The sequence below is a fragment of the Podarcis filfolensis genome, assembly GCF_964270895.1.
Source record: "Podarcis filfolensis genome assembly, chromosome: 6".
In the NCBI taxonomy this organism is placed as follows: domain Eukaryota; kingdom Metazoa; phylum Chordata; class Lepidosauria; order Squamata; family Lacertidae; genus Podarcis; species Podarcis filfolensis.
In genome coordinates this window covers 79,261,283-79,282,013 of record NC_139609.1, presented here as the reverse complement: position 1 = coordinate 79,282,013, position 20,731 = coordinate 79,261,283, and the positions used below count along the sequence as shown (strand labels likewise).

At 42.0% G+C, this 20,731-nt stretch overlaps 1 protein-coding gene across 1 annotated transcript in view; it reads left to right on the top strand.

The window, feature by feature from the left end:
• PREX1 (phosphatidylinositol-3,4,5-trisphosphate dependent Rac exchange factor 1) overlaps positions 1–17,855 on the top strand; it is a 217,866-nt gene extending 200,011 nt beyond the window's left edge. Inside the window, exons 27-40 of the mRNA XM_083618315.1 lie at positions 1,009–1,097; positions 1,530–1,612; positions 2,652–2,742; positions 3,332–3,460; positions 6,300–6,341; positions 6,780–6,997; positions 8,734–8,833; positions 9,836–9,979; positions 10,531–10,645; positions 11,409–11,475; positions 12,898–13,085; positions 14,178–14,280; positions 14,879–14,946; positions 16,347–17,855. Coding sequence (XP_083474441.1) covers positions 1,009–1,097; positions 1,530–1,612; positions 2,652–2,742; positions 3,332–3,460; positions 6,300–6,341; positions 6,780–6,997; positions 8,734–8,833; positions 9,836–9,979; positions 10,531–10,645; positions 11,409–11,475; positions 12,898–13,085; positions 14,178–14,280; positions 14,879–14,946; positions 16,347–16,389 — 1,480 coding nt within the window. The 3' untranslated portion in view covers positions 16,390–17,855. The remainder of the gene's footprint in view (positions 1–1,008; positions 1,098–1,529; positions 1,613–2,651; positions 2,743–3,331; positions 3,461–6,299; positions 6,342–6,779; positions 6,998–8,733; positions 8,834–9,835; positions 9,980–10,530; positions 10,646–11,408; positions 11,476–12,897; positions 13,086–14,177; positions 14,281–14,878; positions 14,947–16,346) is intronic.
• The last annotated feature ends 2,876 nt before the right edge of the window (positions 17,856–20,731 follow it).

The window sequence follows — 20,731 nt, the reverse complement described above, 5'->3', positions numbered from 1 at the left end:
TAAGTGTTTTCGCCTGGCCAGAATGTGACCTTGAACTCTCATAATGCCTTCTTGCTCGCCTTGGTGGACAATATAGAGGGGTGTGTTTTGAAATGAATTTACTGCACAGATGTCATATTTAGATTGATTGATGCATACTCTTGCATCTTTTCACCATTGGCATGTGACCCATTTTTTACTCCTATGTAAAAGAATAAGAATGGCTAACAAAAGTTAGAAGACAGAATAGTTATGTTAGGTTGGGAAATTATAACTCTTTACGAATTCTGCTACTGGTTCTGCAGATTATGCTCTCTAATAAAATGTATGTTTATGTTTAAATCTGTTCTGGTCTGGATGGATTCTATGTCAAGTATATCTCACCCAACATGCTTTGTGTGGATGTACTTGAGTATGATGATAAAACCAAAGTCCTACTCCTTTCTATAAATCAGAAGGTGGCAGTGGCAGGTAGTTTTAAGGGAAGTCTGGACTCAGCAGAATAGCTGAGTGACTGTCCCGGTGACCATGCAGGGATACACCTGGAAATGTCACAAAACAGGTACCGAAAACAGTGTTTCATCACTGCGCATGCTAATAAAAAACTGTGTGGTTTTACGTTAAATCTGAACTTTAGAGTCAAGCAACAGAATATTGAAGCTCAGTGACAAAGTCCCTGCGCTCAAAGAATCAACTAAATTTGGGTTAGAATTTGAACTTCTCTTTAGTCACTTACATGAGCTCTGGTAGCAAAGAGTAATGCTACAGTTCTGCAATCTGTCTTCATCAGTGAAAGATGAAGTATTCTAGGACAGAGTTCAAAAGTTTGCTGTCACTAAAGGATAGTATCCTCTTACTGTGTTGAGTTAGGAGGGCCATTGTCCATTGTACACTACATTAAACCCTTGGAGACAGGCAGGATAGAAATGAAAGAATGCCCTTGGATACACCCCCCAAAAGGTGCTAACTATGCATAGCTGAAATTCTGCATATGAAAAGTTTCTTAGTTTTTACACATTTTTCTTCCAGTGAGTGCAACAGTAACCGGGACTCTGTGCTTTCCTACACCAGTGTACGGAGTAACAGCTCTTATTTGGGCAGTGATGAGATGGGATCAGGTAAGTGAATCCTGTGCTTCTATAATGAGACCATTAATAAAGAAGGCTTCAACAATGTATGGACCATAAACCAATTCTCCAGTAGATGCCAGCTGCTCACTTGTGTTTTCTTAGTGTCCCCATAGCAACCACCCTCTTTGCAGACTTAGGGAACTAAAAAAGCCCATGTCATACGCTATGTCCAAGTGGAAAGAGAAACTTCAAAAATCAGTTGGGTCATCTTGTTCATCTTGGTTCTTAGAGCACTTTCCTTCTTTCCTTTTCACCCCTTCAGAAAGATAGAAGGAAGGTGGTTGATCACAGCCTAAAGCCTAGAAATTGCTGTTGTCATTATATATTAAATTTCTAGATAGGCATTTGTTCCTGACATTCTTTCCATTGGAATATATTTGCATGAAAACAAGCCCAAAGTTTTACTGTTCCCACCATTAGGTGATGAACTCCCCAATGACATGAGGATTCCTTCAGACAAACAAGACAAACTTCATGGCTGCCTTGAGCATCTATTTAACCAGGTGAGTAGAGGAAGAGTTTGGATTTGATACCCCCCTTTATCACTACCCGAAGAAGTCTCAAAGCGGCTAACATTCTCCATTCCCTTCCTCCCCCACAACAAACACTCTGTGAGGTGAGTGGGGCTGAGAGGCTTTAGAGAATTGTGACTAGCCCAGGGTCACCCAGTAGCTGCATATGGAGGAGCGGAGACGCGAACCCGGTTCCCCAGATTACGAGACTACCACTCTTAACCACTACACCATACTGGCTCTCTTTTCTGTAGATATTTATATTTAATAATAAGTATATAAAATATGATCAAATCAAAACCAAGTCTGTTGACAGGTGTGGTTTTTTTAAAAAAAGAAAAGTAAAATATCACAGTACACCAATCATCCCCAGTGCTGCCACATCCCAGATGTGCGTGCTGCCATGTTTAAAAAAACATGATAGAAAAGTGTTCTAGAGGAAGGCTAATTCTCTGCTCAATATATCTATCAGGATGAAGCCTCGGAGGCCTCCTTCAGCATTTTAAAAAGATTTTTTTTTGGTAATATATAATCCAACAGTTGCCCAACTCTGCAGAACTCTCCCCAGTGAGTGACACAAACGCTGATGATGTAGAACAGGGGACTTCACTGCTTTTGCGTGCTCTTCCAGATGCTTAGGAACCAGTAATGTTGACTAGCAATTGGATGCTCTTTTCTTGACATTCTCTGTGATGGGGTTCAACAAATATTCTGTAGCTAATTCGGGTCATGGCTCATCTACTTGGCTTCATCTGGAGTGCCTCAGAGCATGACAGTTGTCTTCGGTTGTTCTCCCCCAGCACTTGGTGTTCAAAAATATACTCCCTCTGGTCTTGGAGGCTTCATTTAGCTATTGTGATTTGGGGAGGGCATGGGGCACACATGGGGGAAGGAGCTGTGTAAGCAGAAATTCTTGCACTGATGGGATGTGTTACCACCCATGGTTTCCCCTAGGAAAAAACAAACAAAAAACACCTCTCTGGAAACTCTTGGAGAATTTTCAAGACTCACTAAATGTGCTTCTTTGCAGGTGGATGCTATCAATGCCCTTCTCAAAGGACCAGTAATAAACAAGGCTTTTGAAGAAACAAAACATTTTCCAATGGACCACAGTTTACAAGGTAAACTTGCTAGAACATCATGTGCCCAGGATAATCTTGCTTTTCTCAGAACTTTACAGCTAGGTAATGCAAATTGCTAAATCTCCAGCTGTTCTCTTTCCTTCCTTCCTTCCTTCCTTCCTTCCTTCCTTCCTTCTTTCCTTCCTTCCTTCCTTCTTTCCTTCTGATGTGTGAATTCGCTCCTCCTTTCTTGAGCGCGGGGATAGGAGATATAGAAGGAAAAGACACTGTGTTGCTGCTCTCAGTGGTAGCCGTTAATTCCTCATAAGATCCAGTTTCCAGCCCTATTGTATGTTTGACTGCTTTAATATATCTATATGTTTGCATTGCTTCACTGCAGGTTAGTTTTGCTGTTCTGTACAGGCTCCCAGTTATGTTGTATTTTAATAAAATAACAACAATAATTTTATTATTTGTACTCCACCCATCTGACTGGGTTTCCCCAGCCACTCTGGGCAGCTTTAATTTTTCATCAGAGCCAAGTTTTCAGAGGGCTTGGTTGGGATTAGCACAGTATGCAGTCAGGTGCTGTTTTGAACTACTCTGGCATTGCTCAATTGCCCGGCCTAAAGTCCCTCTTCTTATGCAGAATTTAAGCAGAAAGAAGAAACCACAATTCGGAGCAGGAACAAGATTCAAATCAGCATCCAAGAAGATCCCTGGAACCTTCCGCTTCGCATCAAGAACCTTGTGGAGACCATACAGAAATATGTGGAAGGTCTGTGAAAAGGGTTGCTGGGGGAAAGCTCTTTGGTTTATTTTAGTATTATGAAAAGGGTAGTAGAGTGACCAGAGATTGATCTGGGCTGCTTTTATTGCAAATCTGGTTTCTACCCATTGGACTGGATCAATTTTGGGTGGGTTCACCCTTTGTACTGACATGAGCTGAAAACATTTCTGATGAGACATAATTAGCCTGTGTTTAGCAGATGGAGATTTCTAACAGATGAGATTTGTTGCCTATAGGCAATCCAAGTAGAGATTTTTTGACATCCCTCAGGAGGTTGTGAACTCTCCTTCCTTGGAGGTTTTTAAGCAGAGGCTGGATGGCCATCTGTCATGGATGCTTTAGCTGAGATTCCTGCATTGCAGGGGGTTGGACTAGATGACCCTTGGGATCCCTTCCAACTTATACAGTGGTACCTCTGGTTGTGAACACGATCCGTTCCGAAGGCCCGTTCGCAACATGAAAAGAGCGCAACCTGCAGTGGCGCATCTGCGCACGCGCGGGTTGCGATTCGCCGCTTCTGTGCATGCGTGTGACGTCATTTTGCGTGTCTGTGCATGCATGAGCGGCGAAACCCGGAAGTAACCCTTTCTGGTACTTCCGGGTCACCGCGGGACGCAACCTGAAAGAACATAACATGAAGCGGACGTAACATGATGTATGACTGTACAATTCTATGATTCTATATCTGAAACTGACACACCTCATAAGTTAGGCTCACAATAATTCCTTTGTTAGATTCCTTCTAATTTTTCATTGGAATATGCTACTCAAATTTGACTATGTGAATTTCCCCAGCGAAATCCTCCATCGGAAGAGGAAGTGCAAGGGCAGTTCTGGACAAGCACCCTGGCTGCCAAATAATGTCATAATCCCTTGACTACATTGGTTTTTTGCACATTGTGAAATAAACTTGGGGAGTTCCCATGTTGAGCCATTTTCCTGACATGGAAATGGCCTGTGCTTTAGTTTGAACAAGGAGAGGAGTTCTGATCTGCTTTCATTAAGAAATGCAAAGATTTCTTCAAGCTGAAGAGTTTACTGAGTCTAGAACCCCCCTGAGTCACCCAAATGAATGTGTGACGGCGTGAACTGTTATTGGGGGCTGGATATGCAGACATGTCTTGCCCCCCGCATCTTGTCTTTAACACTTTATGGGCAAGAACTAGGTAAGAGACATAAATCAGAATACAGAGCAGCTTCAGGTGTGTTTGATTCCAAAATATTAGTGCAAACTGTACTTATCATGGGATGTTTAACCTTTGGACCACCAAATGTTGTTGAAGTCCAGGTCTCATCACACCCAACTTGCATGGCCAATGGTCAGGGGTGTTGGGAGTTGTAGTTCAATGTCTGGAGGACCAAAGATAGGCTCCGCTGACTTAGACCACCACTTCCCCAAGTTTCTTAAGTCTCCTCAAACATTAGAGTAAATAAAGGTAAAGGTAAAGGGACCCCTGACCATTAGGTCCAGTCGTGGCCGACTCTGGGGTTGCGGTGCTCATCTCGCTTTATTGGCCGAGGGAGCCGGCGTACAGCTTCCAGGTCATGTGGCCAGCATGACTAAGCCACTTCTGGCGAACCAGAGCAGCACATGGAAATGCCATTTACCTTCCCGCTGGAGCGGTACCTATTTATCTACTTGCACTTTGACATGCTTTCGAACTGCTAGGTTGGCAGGAGCAGGGACCGAGCAACGGGAGCTCACCCCGTGCAGGGATTCGAACCGCGGCTCTGTGGTTCAACCCACAGCGCCACCTGCGTCCTCATAAGGGCTTAAACAGGGGAGGGGTCTGGGGAGTACACATGCCCTGGGCCCAGTGTCCTGGCCAGAGGCAGAGGCAGCGTGGAGCCTGCACGTACTCAAGCCTGTGTCTCTCCCAGGAGAGATGTGTGGCTCAGGCACTGTAAGTGCCGCCTGGCCTTTTGTCACCACCTTCAGTGGTGACACCCGGGGTGGCCGGCACCCACCTCACCCCCTTCCTCCGCCCCTGGTCCTGGCACACTGACTCCACTTCACACATTGAGCTGAACATGCTTAGAAGCTTCCCCACGATCACGAACTTGTAATGCACAAAGATCTAAAGTGCCACCAGCATGCATAGGGACATTGAGGGTGGGGCTCGTAGGTACAGTTTGCTACAGTATTTTAGATTTAATGAAGCACACTTGGAGCTGCCCATGATGTCTGACTTTTGCCTCCTTCCTAGTTTGTGCATGTGAACAATTGTTTCTTGGGGCCAGGATTTGTCAGGGCTCTGACCTGGAACTTGTTTTCTGTGCAGTTTCTGAATGCTGGAAACTTACAAAGTGATTTCAAAGAGTATGTGCAGAGCAATTTCTCCTTCCCATTAAGTAACCATATCTAGCCCATGCATAGCTGAGAAAAATGGGCAAGGCCTTCTAGATCAGTCCCCAAACTTTCATCCTCATGGTCCGCTTGAAAATTGCTGGGAGTTTTGATGGACCACATGAAAGTTTTTTCCTGCCTGCTGTAGCAATTGCAATGTGCTGTGCTAAATTGCTGCATGATTTTTAATTGCATTTTCATTGCTTCTTTAATTTAGTACGTTGTATTTTATCGTATTACAATTGGAATATATGGAATTCAACAGAATTCAGTTTAGAAGTGCTCTTCGATGACGACCTGCAGACCAACTAAATGAAGCTTATGGACCTCAGTTTGGGAACTCCTGTTCTAGGCTAAGGGGCGCCATTCCCAAGTCTGCTTGTATTTCAACAAGTGCTGGGACTCAGCACTTAGCTAAGTGGAATGTGATTATGCTCACTTGTTTTAAAAAAATGTTTTATCATGCTCTTTCCTTTCTAGATGGCAAGAACCAGCTGCTTTTGGCATTGCTGAAATGTACAGGTAAAGCAACTCCTTGATTTGCTACTGTTTGCAAATGACCCCTTAGGTGCTATAGGGACAGGTGTGCAATTACCAGAACCTTTTCCTTCTATTTCAAGTCATTAAACGTTAAACACTGTAAATTTGATAGTGCTGTGGTGTTGGCAGAACAACAGTTATTATCCTTGCATATCACAACAGTGATAACTGGACATCCCTTTTATAGGCCAACAGTCCTTCCGTTCCCATGTGCTCTCTGTTGTTGTGGGAAACTGAGCATTCCTTTGGGGGGAAAACATGGATGTAGATTGGAAGCTTTCGTTGCTTGGGTTACTATGGTGCACCTTACGCAGTGCACATGAAAAGAATAGGAAATATGGAACCATTGTTGGGCATTGGGCTCATGCCATGAAGCAAATGATAACTCCTGATTCCTGTGTGTTCTCCTCTCTCTCCCAGACACTGAGCTGCAGCTGAGACGAGACGCGATTTTCTGCCAGGCTCTGGTGGCTGCCATTTGCACGTTCTCCGAGCAGTTACTGGGGGCTCTCAACTACAGATACAATAACAACGGGGAGTATGAAGAGAGCAGCAGGGAAGCCAGCAAGAAGTGGTTGGAGCAGATAGCGGCCACGGGGGTGTTGCTCAACTACCAGTCTTTGCTCTCCCCCTCTGTGGTAAGGGAGGACTACAGTTTGCTAGCTAAATAAATAAGGAACTTTACAGTCTTCTTCTTACCCATCTCCTGACCAAGTTGTTCTGCCTGCCCTGGTTACATTTTAAGGCTGTGAGAAATTTGAACTGCCTTTATTTGCTGTATATTATCGTTTCCTTTAAACATAAATGGGCCCTGGGAATGTTCTCTTATGCTACTGTGAAGGAGGCTGGGGCCAACTTTCGGTTCAAAATCTGTCAACTCGCTTTAGTGCTCCTAAGATGTGAGAAATATAATGGGCATGTACACGTCCTGTGAATTTGTTTTGACGGGTTGCATGTTGCTTATTCACGTGGTTCTTCAGAACCCATGTTCATTCCAATCTGAGGTGGGTGGTTTTGCGACAGTTTTATTGCAACCGTTTTATTTGTCCAGGGTTTGTCTGAGAGATGACCAGCTGCAAAGCAGAACAGAGTTAACTTTTATTTATTTATTTGTTTGTTTTGTTTTTATTTCCAAAACCAAAAAGAAAAATTACAAACATCAAATTCAAAATCCATATTTGTTTTCTAACAAAAGCCTATTACATAGTTCTCTAAATTAAAATACACCTAATTACTCTAGACTTTGCTATATATAAATACAATGCAATTATAATTTTTATATTATAAATAATATTATCAATTCCCCTATACCCCCCCACTCCCCTTCACCCTTGTGTGATCTCAATTTTTTACTTCTTCCGTCTTGTTGTGTTGTTATAGTTTAATAATTGTTCAATTGATTCTTTTATTATTTCCTTGCTTACCCCTGCACGTTTTACACAGTTAACTTTTAATAGTTAAGAGGGAATTTTAGTAAATGCAGATCAGTGGAAGAGTGTGTGCTTTGCATGCAGAATGTCCCAGATTCAAAACCTGACATTTTGAGGCAAGTCTGCAAGACCTCTGTTTGAAATCCATGAGAGCCACCAGTCCCATGGACCAATGGTCTGATTAAGAATATGTCAGTTCTTACATTCCAAACCTTTTTAAAACAAAAACAACCCCCCCTCTGCATTACATACTCCCATAATTCCCTATTCCATGAAACTATTAAAAGTACAGGAGGCCTGTCTCGTCTGGCTTTGGGTCACTTCTGGGACAATAGTAAGATAGATGCACATGTGTGGTTAGACTAAAAGTGGACCCCATGTTGCAGGTAGTACTAAAAGGTGGGCCCTGCGTCTGAAAAGGTTGAATACTGGTGCTGCGTAGAGAGCACTGCAGGAAAGGCAATGATGGGTGGCAAATTGTGTGGTGTCTTCTGTCCTCTGCTGGCGAGAAGCTGTATCTTGCGTTGCATCAAATGTGTGTGCAAAAAAAAATGTGTGTACGCATCAAAAGCAGGAAGAAGGAAGAGGGAAGCATGGTTAGGCTATATAGATGGGATATATGGAAATGGAATACCTTGAAAAATGATGCTAAAATTATGGCTGGAAGGATATTCATCATGTTTTTTGCACAGAGATTGGTACTTCCTTTTTTGCTGGAATATTTTTCATTTTAAAAGAACAGTGAGGTAGGGAAATTAAATATGCAATGTAAAAGATGGGATGAGATGCAGCCTTAACCAAAATCATGTGGCAGAAAACACCCTTTAGCTGATACTTGGGTTGCTTAAGTTTTTTGGGGGGGGAATCTATCTTTCTTCTCACAATTCCTTCGGAAAAGGGGCGTGTGTGTCTAACTTTCCCTATTTATTTATTTTCTCAATCAGAAAGAGGAACGAACCATGCTGGAAGATATTCAAGCCACTTTGTCAGAGCTGGACAAAGTTGCTTTTTATTTCAGGCAACTGGATGAGTGTTTCGTTGCAAGTGAGTTCATGGCTTTTCTTTGTGCCTTATTTTCCCCACATCTTTGTATTGTTTCCTGCAGTGCACTGACATATCCCCTGTGTGTCCCATTGACTTAGTCCACAAAGACTGTGGACTTGCACCAAAAACTGCAAAAGTTGCAATTTTGGCTGAAACCCAGCAAGAGCATTGCTAATCTTTTAAATCTAATTTATTTTTATTTTTTTTAAAAAAATTATTACATTTTATTAAATACAAAAAAATAAGAATATCAAATAAGAAAAGAAATAAATAAACAAATTTCATACATATACACATGAACATACTTATTTATACATCTGTAAAGCAATATTCAAAAAAAAGAAGGGGAAAAAAGAGAATAAAAGAAGAAAGAAAAGTTAAAAATAGAAATTTAGAGACTAAAAAAGTGTTCACCATAAACAACAGTTTCAGATCTATACTTGCATACAATTTTATATTTCCATCTTGCAAAATATCAGTCTTAATTAAAATGTTTTAAAAGACTGCCACCGTTTACGTCACACGTCTTTTATACTTCAGTCACATTAGTCTCTGTTCTTCATATCCTTCCTGTAAGTTTTCCTTAATTTTTCACTTTACATTCTTTATATTCTTCACAAGATTAGTCCAAACACAACCAAATTTTGGTAGTTGAGCCCTGGTTTTGTAAGTATTCATTTAGACAATCCCACTGTTTCTTGACCATGTTCTTGGGTTTCCTCTTTATTAAATCCGTCAGTTTAGCTAACTCCAGATAATCTTTTAAATGTAATTTAATTCAACTCTTTGCTTTGTTTTGTTGCTGGTTGTTTTATAATGTTGGTACTATAGTAATGAAGTAGAGCGTGAACAGGGCATGTTATTCTCACCAGTAACATCCCTCTCATATGAGCTGGATTAGGAGGTAAGAGTTATAAGAAAGAGGATGAAACTTTCAGGAGAGCTTAAGCTACAGTACCTCTTATTGCACAGTCTCCAACACCTGTCTTTTTGTTCCCCCAGATACCCATGTCTTCTACCATGTTGAAGGCAACAGGCAGGTTTTGAAGGTTTTCTTTTACTTAGACAGCTACTACTTCTCCAAACTGCCTTCCCGATTTCAGAACGGAGGGAGCCTGAAGCTGCATGCTGTTCTCTTCACAAAAGGTACAGGCGAAATTCTGTTTGTTCAGTTTTTTCCTTTAAGCCACTGACTATAATGTAATTGGGGTGGATGATGCTCGTAATCGAGCCTTATGTGATAAAGATGAATGTTGCCCCCAGCTCTTGGCTCTTTGGCAGCTTATTAAATCTGCAAGGCAAAGTCTGAGACAGTGTAAATTAAATTTAAGGAAGCTTAAACCTAATCTGAAGCAGGTAAAATATGCCAGTTAGAGAACCGTTTCACAATGCTGACAGGATGAGGGTAAGCATAAGGTCAGGCACATTGAGCTTATTTTGTAATCTGCACATATGCATGGGCCTTCCATGTTATTGGACTCTCAGTCTCAGCACACCATCTGTGAAATGGGTGCAATGGCAACATGCCTCATGGGGCCATGGTGAGGGAGAGTAAAGATCAGGATTGTAAACCACTTAGCATTCTAAGAAGTCTAGTGTACTTTCACATTTTATAATAGTGGTGGTGACAGAAGAAATAAAAGAAACGGGTGAGCTTTATAATGAATACATGATGTTTTTCATGAAAATCATTACAGCCCTTGAAAATCTGGAGGGCCAGTCCCAGCCAAATGGTTCCTCTCTAGAAGAGCTCCAGCAGCAAATTAATTCCACCTCTCTTGAGAAGGTGCAGCAGTATTATCGCAAACTCAGGTATTGTGGCATAAAAAGAATGCTGTTTGTACTCAACATTATTATTGCTATTAAGATTTTATCAGTCTGGGTGGTTCTTTACATGGTAGCATACATGAAGGCCGGTCCCTGCCCCAGGGTGCTTGCCATCTGAGCCTGTTCATTTGAGAGAAAATCCATACATTTGAATTGAGATTTTCTTAATTCAAGTTTTGTTTGGGTGTTAAATAAAAGAAAGAGAACCTTTTAAATGTACATAGTACAAAAAGAAAGAAAGCAATTGGAGACGGGACGCAAATGTTCTAGTAACTGATTCTGGTTTTATATGCTGGTTTGTAAACAGCACTTTAAACCATCATTTCTGAATTTGGATGGCATGCCATAGTATGGATTAACAAGGCCAGGATATAAGCATGAAAGCCAGATGGCGGAAGGGAGAATGAAAAGTGAGGGCAAAGCTCATTCTCAGGCCGATAAAACATGATTTATTGGTTCCAAGATTGTAATGTGTGAATGGGGTCATAGTTATTTACCTGACATTTTGTGTGGGGAAACCCTACACCATGAACCCTTTAAAAGAGTAGGAGAAGCCAGTAACAGCTTCTGACTATGAGCTGGACCATGTTTCTGGCACCATTCCTTGGGCCACAGAAACATATTTGATAGGCCACATCTAGCCTTCGGTTGACTTGTTCCTCAGCCATGCCCCTTAGGAAGAAACGTCCTATAGGAATGCTTGAAACTAGATGACCACAACCTAATACAGCTTGCTTCTTATTTTCAGGACATTTTACCTTGAGAGATCCAACCTGCCTACAGATTCCAACACCACAGCTGTGAAGATTGATCAGGTACAGAAACCACAGTTCTCGGCATATGTGCAATACAGTGGTACCTCAGGTTACATACACTTCAGGTTACAGACTCCGCTAACCAGAAATAGTGTTTCAGGTTAAGAACTTTGCTTCAGGATGAGAACAGAAATCGTCCTCCGGTGGTGCGGCAGCAGCGGGAGGCCCCATTAGCTAAAGTGGTGCTTCAGGTTAAGAACAGTTTCAGGTTAAGAACGGACCTCCGGAACGAATTAAGTACGTAACCAGAGGTACCACTGTAATCAGTGCTCCTTATTTCTAGGAGAAACTGGCTGTGCACAGCGCTGGTTGGCCGGCCCATCTGGCAGTCACAAAGCCACTTCTCTCTTGGCTGCCTATCCTTCTGTGTAGAGTTGGGGTGAGCAGGCTGCAGGAGTACGGGATCTGCTAGGTTTTTTACTAGAACCGTTATGCTTGGCTGAAGCATGGAGAAGGGTCATAGGGATTCACATTGGAGTCAGAGCCTGGAATATGTATGATGGTAGAGGAACAAGGACAGAGGGAAGCAGACTTCACGTGGCAAAAGCCACACCTGGCGGAGGTCCATCTGCCTTAGGCAGCCCTAAATCTAATATGAACCCCATTAGTTCATATCTGCAGTTTCTCAAACGTCCTCTGGACCTCCACACACATTTAAGTGTTTCAAGTGTACATTTAAAAAGGTAAAAAGTAAGTTTGACAAACGAACAGCAGCCACAGATTCCTATTGAGTGTAGACTCAATTGCCAGTCTAGGTTTGTTGCAGTGCCTGTGTAAAATGCTGCCCCGAGTCCCCATTGACCCATAAGGACCAAACTATATTTACTTAAGATTGCCATGTTTGGACCTCCCCACGTAACTTTATTTTTTGTGAAAGAACCTACAAGGCCACCTGATTTGGACTGGGGGCAGAGGCTTAACCCTTGCAGCAGCCCCAATCTGTATTTCCACCTGAAGCTACTAATAGCTATGGCAAATAAAGTTTACAGGCTTAACTTTGTAAGCTTGTACATTTTCCCTTATGTCTCTAATAATGTAAAAAAGGGGTATAATGTTTTTTTAAAAAATAGTTTTTGATAAAAGTATTTTTTGTCACAAAATGAACAAATGAACAAGGAAAAGTATATATAGCGTCTGATGTTGCACAAGGAAAGATTTAGACACCATCCCCAACTCATCCCCATGCTCTGGCCCTGATATAGTTGCTTTTGCAAAAAAGAAAACTATTCTGGGAGTGCCAGTGTAATGTATAGTTTGGCCTTAAATCCCCTGTGGCAAACAACGATTTCGACTTGCCATTTTGGAAGTTGCTCTGATGAATGGTTGTTGGCATAAGCATTTAGACTGGGTATAACTGAGGGCAGGGGAGCCTGTAGGTACAGATGCTTCACTGTTGCATTCTTCCTTTGTATTCTTTTGTAGCTTATCCGCCCCATCAATGCAATGGATGAGCTTTGCAGACTAATGAAATCTTTTGTCAGCACAAAAGGCAGCCAGTCGGGATATTCCAGTAGTTACGTGGCAGGGGCTGGACTGCTGCCTATATCCTCTGAGCTCTGTTATCGCCTCGGAGCCTGCCAGATTGTAATGTGCGGCACTGGAATGCAAAGGTGAGAGCTTTTAAATCAAAACAAATGTTGTGCTCCTCTGGAATGAACATTTTTTGAAAGTGACCTACTGGTAGATCCCTGGGCTCTGCCATTGCAAGTGGGTATTTACATGACTGAATGCTTCGTCATTCAAAAATAGAAACAATCCCTCTACTTATAAAACTTGGATGTCAGGGAGAATATATATAGCATCCCGTTTTCTGTGTTGTTTGCTGGTTTGTTGTTTTTGCATGGAGAAATCATGTGAGTCACCATCTACAGACACATGTTTCAGCACTGGACCTAAGTTATTTAGGTTCACTTTCTGCTTGTCAGAGGAGGTTACTCTGGAATAAATTAGTTTATACCTTCACCTTTGGCTTGCTTGAACTTTGAATGCATGGAGTACCTTTAACATACTTACATGATTATTTGTTTCCACTACTTTACCTTTCGCTTGACTTGTCCAGAGTTCCACATTTTTGTTTCTGTTTTGCAAGCAAAGTTAAAACGCTCACATGAAAACTATCATGAAAACAATATAAAGCAGGATTAAAAACAGTAATGATAAACTGTAAAGATTTGCCATTTAAAACAGAAATAAACCAATGTAGTTTTCAACTGGAACTCAGAGAAAGCAGGACCTTTGAAATGAAAGAGTGGTTTTGAAAATTGGTTTTGCTGGTGGGTGGGGTGGAACCAACAACCTCAGATGGAACAAGCCAAAGGGACAGGGAGGAATGAGGTGCAGCCGGTTGTCCTTTGAAAATAAACTGCACCAGCTACAGGGCTTGCATAGCTTTTCTCCCACACTCGGGAAGAACAGGGAGCTGTTGAAACCTGCAGATCCACAGCCCATCCTGACATGCCTCCTTTTTGTTCTATCTGGCATCAGAGTGGAGAGTGGAGATGTCCTGGATGTAGAAGAGGGTTTGTAGGCAGGAGCCTTGCAAGGTCAAATCTCCCTATCTGAAAGTGGACCTTTCCATCCACTTTCAGATAGGGAGATCCCAAAGTCCTGTGGCCCATGGACCATAGGATCGCATCCTGGGCCACTTTATACGAATAGGCATTTGACTTCTGGAAGTGACGTTCTTTATGTTCTGTTTTTAGGAGTACGTTGAGCGTGTCCTTGGAACAAGCAGCTATATTGGCTCGAAGTCACGGACTCCTGCCTAAGTGTATCATGCAGGCAACAGACATCATGAGAAAACAAGTAAGCCTTTATGAAGGGTTGAATGCGAAAAAAGAAAACAGGAGCTGCAAATATTTCAAACGGGGCATTTTTGTGTATATCCAAAGGACGTAGATTGTGCTCAAGTCCTAAACCCTTAGATTTTCACATGCAGAATGTCAGTATGTTCCATTACATTAATGGTATCCAAAAACAGGCATAGTAGAAAAATAAGCCCATTGCAAATGTTTATGCTTAAAGGGGCAGTGGTCCATACCACGTTTGTACTCAAAGTCCTGTGCATGGTGTCCATATTCTTGTTTTCATTCTGTTTAATAATACTAATAATACTAATAATAAATAAAAATAAATACCCCACCACTCTGGGCGGCTTACAGCATATATATTGTGATAATCTTACAGTGTTGGGCTGGAGCAGTTGCAGAGTGCTTTGGGAATCCTTTCATCTTAAGTAAACACAGATGACTAATGGACTACCTTGGTGCTTTCCAAAGCTGGTAGCTGAAGCTAGAGTGCTTTCAAAGAAAAGTAATATATTTGTCTTTCAGGGTTTTTCTCCAGGGCTGCACTCTCTCGCTCGTTCTGCCAACACACCACCTAATGTTCTTTGTTTCTTTAGGGACCAAGAGTTGAAATCTCTGCAAAAAATCTGAAAGTGATGGATCAGATGCCACAGTCTGCACCCCGGTAGGCGACTCTATACAGCAAGGATTTCACCTGAAGAAATGCATCTTCAGATTTTTGTGTATATACACACATATGATTCTGTGATATTAGGGAAAGGGGAAACGTTCATTCACTTCCCTTTTTACGGCAAATACTCCCAGACTTGGCTGCGGATCAAAATACAAATCCCAGTTGGATTGCTCTTCCATATTTTGCTGTGTAGTTTCAGTGCAAAAAAAAAAAAGTATTTTTCATTAGGAAGCACACAAAATGTGTGCTTTACAAATGAATGCATTGAAAAATGTGCTTCTTACATAGAGATATGTACAAAATGCATGCAGCTTAAATGAAGGGCTTTGTACTTTAAAAAAAAAAAGAAAGAAAACTGCAGAAACCAGGAAGGAAAGGATCTCTGAGTTGAGCACAAGTGACATGGATTGTTGCAACTCAGTCCATCCCTAATATTACATAGGCATTTAACACTGCTCCGATCTAGTGTATACTGTGCTTTACAGATTGCAGCAGGGTTTTTATAGCTGTTCTTCAAGTCATCTCACACTCCTCCTAGCCCTTTTGGGTAGTTCCAGGGCTTGTTTTCAGCCAGAACTCAGTTCTGGCACCTCTGTTTCTAGAAAAATAGCAACGGGTAGCTCCATTTGTGTAAAATAAATTTGTAATGGTTATCTTTCGGCTGTCAGGGCATTGTCAGCTGCCTGAGGAATGGCGAGATGCTGCAGTAGCAGAACTGACAACTGATAAGCAAAGATAATTCATAAGCTAATGCTTTGGCTATGGGCTACAGCAAGTGTTTTAAAAAGCAGTCTGATCATTAAAATGATTTATGTCAAAATGCGTTTTAAGAAGTAAGAAGCACGTGGATTTTGGACTTAGAGATGTTTAAGTGCTGAAGGAAGGTTACCCAAAACAATATCAGAGGACTGAAGAATGGTTTATTCAAAGCCACCACTCATGGCTTACAGATCCAGGGGATCTGGAGTGGAGAGGCTTGCCTGTCATACTCTTCCTGTCACCAGTCCCACCCTCCTCTTTGTGTTGGCAGTGTCACTGTTGCCCTTAGATGGAAATCACTTGAAATTATTTTAACTACTTTTGCTGCACAGTCATACCTTGGATCCTGAACGCCTTGGTACTCGGACGTTTTGGCTCCCGAACGCCACAAACCCAGAAGTTTGCAAACATTCTTTGGAAGCCGAACGTCTGACGGAGCTTCTGCGACCTTCTGATCGGCTGCAGGAGCTTCCTGCAGTCAATCAGAAACCGCGTTTTGGTTTCCGAACGTTTTGGAAATCGAATGGACTTCTGGAATGGATTCCATTCGACTTCCAAAGTATGACTGTATTCCATTGGCCATTAGCATCCCTTTTGTAACATCAACTTTTTTTTATGTCATGCCTTTACAGAATCTACAAGTTGTGTCAACCCCCTGCAGATGGAGATTTATAGAAGTGAAGGAAACTCCCATGTCCCGGAATCACAGAAGCGTTCAGCAGAGAGCGATGCTTCCTGAGCACTGATCCTACCTTTTGCCCATGGTGCTGAGGCCAGAAGAGAGAGGAGGGTTGTGGGTTCTGTGCTTCTAGGCAGTCTGGTGCACTAAAACTGCCTTTCCACGCATCTCCTGCCTTTTTATATAGGCAGGCCTGGTTGCCCTGTTTTGCGGTTGGTTGCTGCAGGAGTTCTGAAACTGAGGAATGACTTCTGCCCAGTACCAGGAAGGATGTCACAGGAGGACAAAACGCTGCGATAAGGAATTGATTGCGGTGCTGACTGGACATTGTGGACTTAGCAAATCTAAGTGAAGCACATCATCTACCTGTCATGCTGTTTTGGACTCTCATCCAGTTTCCTGCACAGTGTTGGCTAGTGGCCTTGAACAAGAGCCTCACAAACACTCTTTTTAAAAAGAAAAACACACCAACTTGCACTTTGAAATTGTGAATAGCACACATCTCTGGTTTGTTCAAAGGAGCCATTTTCCACTTCAGCCCAGTATGAACCAGACTCTACTCCGCAGAGTGCACATTCCATAGGACTTTCTACGAGAATTTCCTTTTAACTTTTACTGTAAAGTTCAGGGTTTGCAATTAACACTTTTTACTAATGGTCCATTATGTATTCTGGAAATACAACAATATTTTACAAGGGAGATTTAGCAATGAAGGATTCTTTCTGAAATGGAAAGATATGATGAAAGGGGAAGCAACCACAGCTCTGTTTTCCAGTAATTTGAACAGCTGAGCATTTTTGAAGCAAGGACAAAACTATACTTATTTATGTGGAATGGAGTATCTGTTTTGGAACTTTTTCCTTATATACAAGGTTTAAATTTAAGAAGTATTTCTTTCAAATGGGGCCAATAATGCTGGCAGATACATAGTAAATCTCAGTTCACTGAAAATATTGTTACGTTATTTAAAACCTTGCAGTATTTAAGTAGTCTTTAATACATTTTTTTTAAAGAAAAGAAAAGAAAATAGATTACAGTGGGTTGTAAGTTAAAATGAAATCATGGTTGTGTATATAATGTACTTTATTTTTCCCTGTTTTAGAATTGTTTTCTGTTTGATCAGTATTATCATTAGCAGAGTAATTTGCTTCCAAATTACTTGCTACAATGTAATGAAAAATATCAGCAATCTCAGGCCAGAAGTAACATTATTTTGGAGTGAGTGCCTTAAATGAAGCATCCATGTTGACCCAGATACAAAAAAAATTAAGGGGCATAAAGACAAAACTAACATTCTTCTATATCATAATAGACTAAAAAGCCATAGTCTCCTCTGAAATGCTTTTCATTGGGCATGCATGGAAGTTCCTTAGAGTGGCTTCTGTAATCTAGCACACAGAAGAGGGATATTTTGATTTTGGCTTAAAATAGGGCATTTAATAAACTCCAATGTTTCCTAACAGTCCAATCCTTCATTTATTGTGTTACATTGAAAACTGTATGTTCCTACTCTGGTTGAGGAAGGCATTTCATAGAATCCTAGAATCATAGAATCATAGAGTTGGAAGAGACCACAAGGGCCATCGAGTCCAACCCCCTGCCAAGCAGGAAACACCATCAGAGCACTCCTGACATATGGTTGTCAAGCCTCTGCTTAAAGACATCCAAAGAAGGAGACTCCACCACACTCCTTGGCAGCAAATTCCACTGTCGAACAGCTCTTACTGTCAGGAAGTTCTTCCTAATGTTTAGGTGGAATCTTCTTTCTTGTAGTTTGGATCCATTGCTCCGTGTCCGCTTCTCTGGAGCAGCAGAAAACAACCTTTCTCCCTCCTCTATGTGACATCCTTTTATATATTTGAACATGGCTATCATTTAAAGCAGCAGCAGCCTTGACTTTAAAATGATGGAGAATGGTTACTGGGAAAAATGAACATTCAACAATAAATGAACCTGAGACCCTGGCTTATTCTGGCAATCTCGTTGATTCCAAATAATACAGTGCATTAAAAATAAAATAAAAAGGACTGGAGTGGCGTCAGCAACCACTAGGTGGCAGCCGTAGGCTTGCCAGTGGAAATTTCTGCACAACTCTTCTAGCAAGGCTGAATTAACAAATATATTTAGCAAACTACCGTTTGAGGCCCAGCTGAAACTAGTAGAATTATATGCTGCATTTCCCCAGCAAATCTACCCATCCTGCTTGTCGCATCTTGGACGCTACAGCTTAAAAATTGTGGTTTAAAATAGCTTCAGCGACAGGAGAACAAATGTAATAGAGAAGATATCACAAGGAGCGTGTATTTAGGTGCAAAGCGGAGATGGAAGCTGTCTTTGAATGCTGGGATGGGAAAAAGCATGATCTGAATCAGAGATTTGCACCCATCTTCAATATTGCTTTGTTGTTGTTGTTGTTTAGTCATTTAGTCGTGTCCGACTCTTTGTGACCCCATGGACCAGAGCACGCCAGGCACTCCTGTCTTCCACTGCCTCCTGCAGTATGGTCAAACTCATGTTCGTAGCTTCGAGAACACTGTCCAACCATCTCATCCTCTGTTGTCCCCTTCTCCTTGTGCCCTCCATCTTTCCCAACATCAGGGTCTTTTCCAGGGAGTCTTCTCTTCTCATGAGGTGGCCAGAGTATTGCAGCCTCAGCTTCAGGATCTGTCCTTCCAGTGAGCATCATTAATTGACCTCAGCTTTTTCCATTTCATTTAGACCTCTGTGAAGACTTGAATCATATATTTAAGTTCAGGATCTTGTTTCCAATCAGTGGTGATGGTTTGTCACGTCAAGCATAGTTTGTCATGTTTCTCAGTGACTAGACCCGTTTCTGTTGCTCTTTGTTACGATTAAAAGCAAATAATCCAAGATGGGCTCCTAGATGCAGCACTGCTGTTGCATCTCCCAAGAAAACAAGCTCTGCCTCTCCTTAACCCTATGCAATCATTCTTTGATCCAATGTCAGTTCAAGGCATAGGAGCCAACTCCTAGGGGCTGTGTGAGCTTTGGCCCCCACAATAAAATATTTGTAAGGCTGATGGGCGTTCCCATTCAATTGGGGTGTGTGCACTGCATCATGTGATCGATTATGGGGGGCAGGGCTTACCTGGGCCCCTGCAATATTTTATTGTCGCCACTGGTTCAAGGTGTATTTTTCTTTTTGTGTGTGTGAGGGGTGGGGAGTCCTCTTGGTCAAAACGTCCGTGGGACCCCACCCTTGACACCAATATTGCTGCCTGTCTATTTGCTAATAAATGCCACATCTTGGAGAGTGAGGACAAGGTATGTAAAGGCCCACACTCACCCTTGTTCCTTTCAATGCTTGTTTACTCAGGGCGCAGGTGAACTGGCAGCAAGAGCGAAGCACGGAGGAAGCTGCCTTATATTGAATCATGCTTAGCAATATCTGCACTAACTAGTGGTGACTCTCCAGAATATCAGTCAGGGATCTCTTCCAGCCCTACCTAGAAATGACACGGATGATGCCTGTTATTCCAGTGAGAAGGAGGAGCAGAGAGGGTCAGGATGCTCCAGGGATTGGCACTGAGTCCCTTACTGGTCTTGACAGAGTCCCAACTATGCCAGCTCCTGACACCAACCTTACTTTGGCCCCTCAAGAAGTACAGAAATAATGGAAGACTTCACACACAGCCAATCTCACAATAAGCTACATGGGAAATGGATGAAACCTTTTTCTTTACATCTCAAGCCAGGTGTTCCACTGCTATCAAAAAGCAGTTCCCATATAATAATCCACTTTAGGATTGCTGGCCTTTTCACATTTTCACTCCCTTATTCTTCTACGAGCATGAGGAGAGAACAAAAACTAGTCCTGCCAAAACCTTTGTGTGGAAAAGAATGATATGCTGGAGGCAAAAAAAAAAAAAAAATTCACATTAGGAAAAGAATTGCCAACCCAACAGAAAAGTTATCAGTGATTGAATGCAGATTGGGTGCATTAAAAATCAGCTCTGCTTCGGCAGCTCAATGGGCCTTCAACATCTCACTGTGTGAGATCTGGCATTTGGTTCAGAAGCTGTATTACTGAGATTTAAGCTTTATTTTGAAAAGCCCTTCTCACCAGATCTGCAAGTATCTTTATCACTCACGGCAGGAGAGCTACATTGAAAATCTACAGCTATTTGCCTAGATCAGGGGGCTGTGTGCAATTATATACACACCTTGTACATTATTCTTGCACATTAATGTCATCCCCATTCAGCTCAATGGAGAGACCTGCAGTGGCACATGGCTACTTAAAAATGAGTCCCATTGAGCTTAGTGGTAAGTAAGTATAGGATTGCAGCTCTGAGCATGAATGTACAGTAAGTTTCA